At 69.0% G+C, this 8,820-nt stretch overlaps 1 protein-coding gene across 1 annotated transcript in view; it reads left to right on the forward strand.

Annotated features, from left to right (window-relative positions):
- Positions 1-8,820, forward strand: part of AATK (apoptosis associated tyrosine kinase) — a 26,412-nt gene that overhangs the window by 7,803 nt on the left and 9,789 nt on the right. Inside the window, 11 exon segments of the mRNA XM_039715787.1 lie at positions 2,427-2,560; positions 3,505-3,646; positions 4,454-4,533; positions 4,647-4,765; positions 5,251-5,338; positions 5,412-5,545; positions 6,168-6,252; positions 6,868-6,989; positions 7,114-7,263; positions 7,345-8,805; positions 8,807-8,820. The exon segment at positions 8,807-8,820 is cut by the window's right edge and continues 1,499 nt beyond it. Of these exon segments, the coding sequence (XP_039571721.1) occupies positions 2,427-2,560; positions 3,505-3,646; positions 4,454-4,533; positions 4,647-4,765; positions 5,251-5,338; positions 5,412-5,545; positions 6,168-6,252; positions 6,868-6,989; positions 7,114-7,263; positions 7,345-8,805; positions 8,807-8,820 (2,529 nt within the window).

Below are 8,820 nucleotides of genomic sequence, written 5' to 3' on the forward strand. Positions count from 1 at the left end.
GGAGCGGCCCCGGGCCCGCACCGGCACTGCCCGGGCCCGCTCGGAGCCGCCGAGGGGCCGCGACCCCGCTGGGTGGGCGACGCAACAGGCGGGGGACAGGCGGGCAGGGCTGTGCCGGCCGCGGTGCGCGGTGCCTTCGTGGGGTGGGAGGGCGGCTGCTGCACCCTGCTGCACCCCATTGCACCCTGCTGCACCCCAGTGCACCCTGCTGCATCCCATTGTACCCCACTGCATCCCATTGTACTCCACTGCACCCCACTGCATCCCATTGCACCCTGCTGCACCTCATTGCATCCTGCTACACCCCATTGTACCCCACTGTACGCCACTGCATCCCATTAGACCCCGCTGCATCCTACTGCACCCCATTGCACCTCACTGCACCCTGCTGCACCCCGCTGCACCCCATTGTACCCTGCTGCACCCCACTGCACCTCACTGCACCCCATTGTACCCCACTGCATCCCATTAGACCCCGCTGCATCCCACTGCACCCTGCAGCACCCCATTACATCCTGATGCACCCTATTGTACTCCGTTGCACCCCGCTGCACCCCATTACACCCGCTGCACCTCGCGGCATCTGGCATCCCCCTCTTCCCCCGTGTCCCTTCTGCTCCCGTTTGCCAGTGCTGGGTGTGAGGCTGGGGCGGCTGTCCCTGGAGCTGTGGCCTGTCTGCTGCCCCCAGCCCCCAGGGGTGCCCTGCCGCGGTGCCCTGCCGCGGGGCTGGCGGGGGAGGGGGCGATCCCTGGCTGCGGGCTGTGGCCTGTCTGCTGCCCCCAGCCCATGGCCCCAGCCCCCAGGGGTGCCCTGCCGCGGGGCTGGCGGGGGAGGGGGCGATCCCTGGCTGCGGGGCCGCTGGGTGCAGGGGCTGCGAGCGCCGCCGCAGCTCTGCGGGATGCACGGAGCTGGCCGTTCTCAGCCTGAGCCGGGGAGGGCATGGCTTCGGTGCCAGCGGAGGGCATGGCTTCGGTGCCAGGGGAACCTCCCTGCTGCTGGCAGAGTGGGAGGCAGAGCCTGGGAAAGGAGGGCAGGATGTGCTTGGGGCCCTGGTTTCTCTTGAGAGTCCTGGGGTGCTTCAGGCTGCACTCAGCCAGCCCTGTGCCCCAGTGTCCCTTGTGTCCTGGTGTCCCTCGTGTCCTGGTGCTCCCTGCACTCCAGTGCTCCAGCAGCTGCTGCTGCAGGTGCATCTGACCTGGATTTGGGATAATTTGGCATTTGAGATGATGCCACACTTCCTGCTGCCGTTGCTGTGGGCACAGGGAGGGAAGGTGCCAGTGGGCCATGGCAGTGTGGTGCCCTTGCCCATGACCAGTCTGGGCTGGTCATGGCTCCCAGGTCTCTGGTTGTGCAGGTGGGGAAACTGAGGCAGGGCCAGCGGGATCTCACTGGCCTGTTGTTTTCTTTGGGAACCTCCAGTTCCCGAGCAGAGGGGTAGCTCAGCTGACACTCCCCTCGGACGGGCTCCTGTCCCCGTGCTCTGCTCCCCGTTGCCGTTCAAAGGCTCTTTTCAGTGAGTCATTTTCTCTTTTGCTGTCCCACTATCCAGGGAAAATGGTGACGTTGGCGGTACAAAGTGTGTTCACCATGGAAACCAGCTGGAAGGGGGGGCACGCCGCCCCCCGCTCCTCCCAGGTTCGGCTTTGCATCCCGAGCCTCAGAAGATGGCTCTGGAGCTCCTTCCCTGCTCCCTGGCATAGCTGGGCTGTGCCAAGGCCCGTGGGGCCATGCCAGGAGCCAGAGTGTCCTGTGCCCACCCCTTGTGGTGCTGGGCAGTGCCTGGGGGGCAGTGGGTGCTGCCGGTGCCCACCAGCACAGAGGAACCTTCCCCAGCCCTGGTGCCCTTCAGGTGCCAGTCTCAAGGACACAGGGGAGCCCGCTCTGGAGCAGGGCAGCGTGGCCAGGGCACAGGGACAGGGATGCCTGTGGGCCACGTGCTGGAGCCACGTGTGTGCCACGAGCATCCCTGGCACCGGCTTGGTGACCCAGGGGGGACCACGGCACGGGCAGGGGTCTGTGCCAGGCTCATGGCTGAGCACAGGGCCCCGGTCCCAGCCGGGCACCACAGGGCTGTGGGGGTCTCTGGTGACCGGCTCCGCTGGCAGTGCCACGACCTTCCGGCTGCTCCCACCACAACGGCGCCGGTTGTTAGGGCAGGCTCCGGGCAGAATAGTAATGTGGCAGCTGCAGCTGGCAGCGGGGCCTGCTGGGGATGGGCAGCTGTGACACGGCCACCTCCACTGCCACTGTGTGCCCTGCCACCCCATGGGGCACCGCACAGCTGGAGTGGGGTGGCAGGTGCTGGGATTTGGGGTGTGCTGGTGCCCCGAGGATGCGGTGCCCAGCCAGTGCCGCCGTGTCCCTTTCCCATGCCCCGTGACCCCTCCCTGGTGCCCCCAGCCCTGACCACCTCGTGTCCCCACAGACGGCACCCCCCTTAGTGAGCTCTCCTGGTCCTCCTCGCTGGCTGTTGTGGCCGTTTCCTTCTCGGGGCTCTTCACCTTCATCTTCCTCATGTTGGCCTGTCTGTGCTGCAAGAAGGGGGACATTGGCTTCAAGGTGAGCTGAGGGGCCAGGAGGGGTTCCCAGGCCAGGGTGGGGGGCTCTTCCCAGGGCTCAGCGAGGGATGGAGGTGTCTGGATGTTCCTGGTGCAGAATTCTCCGCCCCAGCGCCAGGGCTGGATGTGTCCTGGCTGAGGACAGCAGCGCTGGGAGGGAGGGGTTCAGCCCCTTGCTGCCTGCCGGGGCTGCGGGGCTCAGCACACTGGGGGTTAAATCCTGGATCCCAGCTCCACAGAGCGTGGATCTGTGGGATTCAGGATCCTTGGGGTCGTATCCTGACCCATCCGTGCTCCCGGCTCCGTGCGGGGCCAGGCCACGGCACGGTTAAGGGCCCGGTCCCACCCGCACGCCCCCGAGGGTGGGAGGCACCCTGACCTCACAGGCACAGAATGTGCCGAGAAAACGCTTTTTCCCTAATTGCTGAGATTTTTGTGGAGGCTTGTGGCGCCCGCGGCGGGAGGGGGTCAGGCTGGGGGGACACGCCGGGTGTTGTGTAACGTCCCACACCGCCGGAGCACCTCGCCGTGCCGGGGGGGACAGTGACCCCCTGGTGCCCCCGCACCCCTATTTATGTGCGAGCGGCCGGGCCGGTGTCCGCGCGTGGCCCGCGGTGGCACATGGCACACGGTGCGGTGCCGGGGGGGTCGGCAGCGCCATGAGGCACAGCCTGGCACGGCGAGATGCTCACCGTCACCTACCTGCTCGCCCGGGCGGCTTTTGGGAGCCGGGGGCTGCCGGGGTGGAGCAGACAGGTAATGGCATGGCTGGTGGGGAGGGTGTGCCTCCCCCGAGGGCGGGCAGGGTTGTGTGCAGGGAGGGGGGCATTTTGGGGCCCCCATGAGCCTGTCGGGGCAGAGGGGTGTGTGGGGCACTAGAGCAGTGGGGAGCCCATGGGGTCAGTTGTCGTACTCGGTGTGTCACCCCCCTGTGCCCTGAACCAGGAGTTTGAGAACGCCGAGGGGGACGACTACGTGACAGAGCTGTCGGCCCAGGGCTCGCCTGCCCCCCAGCATGGCCCCGAGGTCTATGTCCTGCCCCTCACCAAGGTGTCCCTGCCCATGGCCAAGCAGCCGGGGCGCTCAGGTAAGCCTGGGCAGGGCAGGACCCCTGCATGCTGCAGTTGGGGTCTCTCATCACTGGGCATGGGGGGATTTGGGGATGCTGGGTGTCCCCTGCAGTGGAGAGACAGCTCCAGCGGAGCCCTGGCAAGGGACAGGCAGCCGCAGTCCCTGGGGAGCGCTGCAGGGTCCCCCTGTGCGAGGGTCCCTTGTCCCTGCCTCCAGGCACTTGCGTGTCCCAGCCCGGGGAGCAGCACCGCGGTGGGACAGGACACGGCCACCCTGAGCGGTGACATCCACGAGTCCTGGTCCCACGTAAACAAGGCCCTGAGTAGGAGAGGAATGTGGGGGGTGCCTGGTTGTGCCCCCTCCCACCCCGTGTCACTGCCTGCCCAAAGAATGGCCACAGCTGGGGGGGCAGAAAGGACCAACAATGGTCCCATTGCTGCCTGCCCTTGGCACAGGCTCCCGAGGGGCCGGACTGTGCCGGGGGGGCCGGGAGGGGGCTAAATGCCAGCGCTGTGCCGGGCTCAGCTCTGCACACCCTGCGGAGGAGAAGGGGCAGGGAGCCAGCTCTGCTGCCATCCTGCTCGGGGACACTGATACCCCACGTCCCCCGATCGTGGGAGGATGCCTGGAGACGAGGATGCCTGGGATGCAGGACTCCTGGGGATGGGTGCTCCGGAGCATCCTGGGGTGGCAGAAGGCCTGGCACCAGGTGGCACGGTGAGGACAGCAGGGCTTGGCTGGGACTGGTGGGGAGCTCAGGCAGATGGGCAGGGGGAGATGTGGGCAGGGGGACACGCGGGCAGCTGGATGGGCTCTGTTACAGTGCAGCTCCTCAAGTCGGCGGACCTGGGGCGGCAGAGCCTGCTGTACCTGAAGGAGATCGGCCATGGCTGGTTCGGCAAGGTGAGCCCGGGGCCAGGGACCCCTGGACACCCCACCCCGGTGGGATGGGGGCCTCGGCTGTGCCAGGGGGGTTTGGGGTGTGGATGGAGGAACGAGCCTGTCCCTCACACCAGGTGTTCCTGGGGGAGGTGAACTCGGGCATCAGCAGCACCCAGGTGGTGGTGAAGGAGCTGAAGGCGAGTGCCAGTGTGCAGGACCAGATGCAGTTCCTGGAAGAAGCACAGCCCTACAGGTACCTCTGGGGTCACTCCACAGTGCTGGCAGTGAGGATGCTGTGGCATGGGGGCAGATCCACTCCGTGTCACCTTCAGCTACCGGGCAGAGCCATGGCTGCCCCTTGCTATGGGGCAGCACAGTTCTGTCCCTACATCGTGGCAGGACCAGGGCTGTGAGGGGCCACAGCCATGCCATGGGGCAGCAGTGAGGTCATGGGCAGAGCTGGGCCAAGCAGGGGGGGCACGGGGCTGCTCCTGCCCCAGCACAGCTGAACAAATGTCCCTTTGTGACACATCGCGGGCGCTGGGACGCGCTGGTACCCGCTCCCGGCAGCGCCTGTGGCAGCCCCGGTGCAGCAGGACGATGGCTCCTGGGGACAGCTGCCATTCCCCTGGCACGGGAAGGGTGATGGCTCTGGGGGGCTGCACTGCCCCTCCCATGCCAGTCCCAGCACAGGCAGGGTGGCAGTGCACAAACGCCCCCGTTGCTGTGCCCACGCAGAGCCCTCCAGCACACCAACCTGCTGCAGTGCCTGGCCCAGTGCGCCGAGGTCACCCCGTACCTGCTGGTGATGGAGTTCTGCCCGCTGGTGAGTCCCTGTGCCTGCTGCCCGCGCTGCCCCCGGGTGCTGGGCACGAGGGTGACAGTGGCACTGCCCGCAGGGTGACCTGAAGGGGTACCTGCGGAGCTGCCGGGGGGCCGAGGCCATGACCCCCGACCTGCTGACCCTGCAGAGGATGGCGTGCGAGGTGGCCTGCGGCGTCCTGCACCTGCACAGGAACAACTACATCCACAGGTAGGCTGTCCTGCATTCCGGGGGAGCAGTGCGGGGTCTGCAGGGGGGTTCCCGAGGTGCCAGTGCTCCTGCCCCACCACTGCTCCTCCTGCCCAACAATATCCTGGTGCTGAGTGAGTTGCAGATGGAGACTCCAGCATCAGTGATTTTGTTGAGGAGGGGGCGTGCTGCCATCGGGGGCCACCGGAGCGTCCCCACCCGATCCTGGCTCTGCAGGTGGGTCCCCACGAGGGTGCTCGAGCTGTGGGAGGGGGACATGGGGCCCGCAGAGGGACTCCCTTAGGGCAGCGCAGCCCCGGTGGTCCCTGCTGCAGCAGGGTCCTGCCTGTGCCCGGCTGCGTGACCTGCCCAGAGCCGGGGCAGCCGCCCGGGAGCCCGGCCCCGTGCCAGGGCTCACGTTGCCCGGGAACAGCCGCCTTCTGCTTGGCTCGGCGTGTGACGGATGGACGGACGGACAGCGGCGCAGCTGGGGCCGGGCAGGCATTCCTGCTGTGCACTGAGAGCCGCGTTACGGGCACGCCCGGAGCCGGGCGGGGAACGGCCCCGCCGCCGCCGCAGCCGCTCCCCGGTGGGTGCTCCCCGCGCTCTCGGTGCCGGTGACAGCCCCGGGTTTGCTTGGCAGCGACCTGGCCCTGCGGAACTGCCTCCTCACCGCCGACCTCACCGTGAAGATCGGGGACTACGGGCTCTCGCACTGCAAGTACAAAGTAAGGCTGGTTGGAGGGAGGAGGGGGCAGGGGCTGATCTCTGGGATCCCGCGGTACCCCCACGCACACCCGCCCTGGCACAGACCCCACTGAGCCTTCCCCCACCCTCACGCGCACATCCCCCCTCCCCAGCAGTGTCGGGGCACCCCTGTGTTTGCTGGGGTGCAGGGGGGTTCAGACCACCTGTGAGGGACCCTGAGTGCCACCCGGTGTGCCCTGGCACCTACCCAATGGGGTGACACTGCCTGGGCTGCTCCAGACGTGCCCCTCTGCCAGGCACAGGACCCTGCAGGCAGCTGCCAGCACAGCCCACCCGTCCATTTGTGCCTCTGTCCTTCTCCAGTTTGCCCACAGCTCCTGCAGAGCTGGGACTGCTGAACTGGGGGTCTGGAGGGGCTCGGGTGGGGAGCAGAGGGGCAGAGGGGGGAAGGAGGGGAGGCAACAGGGGACAGTAGGTGCCAGGAGCAGTGCAGGACAGGCCGGGGGCAGATGTGGGGGCACAAGGGGCACGGAGGGCAGCGATGGAGGGTGGGGGGTGGCAGTGCCGCGGTGTGGCCGGTCCCTGACGCCATGGATTGACGTTCTCTTCTCGTACTGACCCTGCACACTTGGCAGGACGACTACTTCGTGACGGCCGACCAGCTGTGGGTGCCGCTGCGCTGGATCGCGCCCGAGCTCATCGACGAGGTGCACGGCAACCTGCTCGTGGTGGACCAGACCAAGGCCAGCAATGTCTGGTGAGCGGCTCTGGGGGGCACAGGGGGCTGCAGCCTCATGGGATGCACTGGGGTGGTTTTGGGGTTGACATTCCGGGGCAGGGTGGGGTGTCCCTGCACCCCCAGCATGGTGCCATGCCCGCAGGTCGCTGGGCGTCACCATCTGGGAGCTGTTTGAGCTGGGCAGCCAGCCCTACGACCACTACTCTGACCGCCAAGTGCTGGCCTACGCCATCAAGGAGCAGCAGCTGAAGCTGCCCAAGCCCCAGCTGAAGCTGTCGCTGTCGGAGCGCTGGTGAGGAGCCCGAGGTGCCCCCTTCCCCTGCCCCGCGGCACGGGCGGGGGCCGGGCTGACGCTGGCCGCTCCCCACGGCAGGTACGAGGTGATGCAGTTCTGCTGGCTGCAGCCCGAGCAGCGTCCCACGGCCGAGGAGGTGCACCTGCTGCTGTCCTACCTGTGCGCCAAGGGGGCCACGGAGGCCGAGGAGGACTTCGAGAAGCGCTGGAATTCCATGAAGCCCAACGGCAGCGCCAGCGGCAGCCACCACGGCCCCGAGCTCTCGTCCTTCCCGCTGCTGGAGCAGTTCTCGGCCGACGGGTTCCCCTCGGACGGGGACGACATCCTCACCGTCATGGAGACCAGCCACGGCCTCAACTTCGAGTACAAGTGGGAGCACACCAAGACTGAGCACTTCCAGGCCCCCCTGGGGTCCCTGAGCCCCAGCAGCGCCGCCCGCTACCACGACCTCTATTACCCGGCCACGACGGCGGGGCTCAGCCTGGGGGTGTCCCCATCCTGCTACGAGTGCAAGGCGTCTGGCTGCCCCGGGGTGCCGGCGCCCGGCGTGGTGCCCATCCTGGGTGCCCACAGCCCCTCTCTGGGCAGCGAGTACTACATCCGCATCGAGGGCCCCGGCGAGGGCAGCGCCGAGCTGGACTACGCCATGTGCACCTACAGCCCGGCGGGCGAGCAGGGTGCTCTGCGGCCCCCGGCCTGCTGGAGAGCCCAGGGCGGCCGCAGCGGCGGCACCTACGACTCGGAGTCGGGCAGCCCCACCGTGTCCCTGAGCATGGAGCCGCTGCTGGGCCACGCACCCGCGGCCGAGGGCTCCTGGGAGTGCGCCGAGTACTACCCCTACCCCTGCCCCGGGCAGGAGCCGCGGGGCTACGAGCCGTCCCCCAGCCACGGGGCCGAGGGGTACCTGCTGGAGGAGGAGCCCCCCCAGCCGGGCGGCCAGGACTGGCCCGTCCCCGCCTTCCAGCCCGGTGTCTTTGCCGACCCGCTGGGCGTCTCGCCGTCGGGGAACTGCGCCTACAGCCCGCCGGGGTACGGGGCCGCAGCGGGCCCGAGCGGGGCCCCGCCGGACTGCGTGGCGCTGGAGCTGGGCGAGGACAGCCCCCCCCGCGCCCCCCCCCCCCCCCCCCCCCCCGCCGCTGCCAGCCCCCCGCCTCAGCGGCACCCGTGGGCCTCCAACAGCTCCTCCAACAACAACATCGGCAGCGGCAGCCCCCGCGAGCCCCCGGCCGGCGACAGCTGGTGCTACCGCCGCATGATCACCTTCCGCGGGCTCATGGCCAAGCCGCTGGGCACGGTGCCCCGCGGGCAGCCCCAGCTCGGGGGGTCCCCGCCGGGACACGACTTCCTCCGCCCGCGGCAGGATCAGCCCCCCGCCATGGCCGGCGGCTCCTCCTCCCCGTGCCGCTCGCCCTCCCCGCGGCGGCAGGCCTGGCACGGCCGTGACTCATCACCCTGCGGCCCCGCGCAGCCCGGCACGCTGGCGGAGAGCCCCGCCGCGCCCTGGGGCCCCGCCGCGGCCCCGCCACCTGCGCCGGGGGCTGGGGTGCAGGGGGG

This window comes from Passer montanus, unplaced genomic scaffold (genome assembly GCF_014805655.1).
Source record: "Passer montanus isolate IOZ18808 unplaced genomic scaffold, ASM1480565v1 scaffold35, whole genome shotgun sequence".
NCBI lineage: Eukaryota > Metazoa > Chordata > Aves > Passeriformes > Passeridae > Passer > Passer montanus.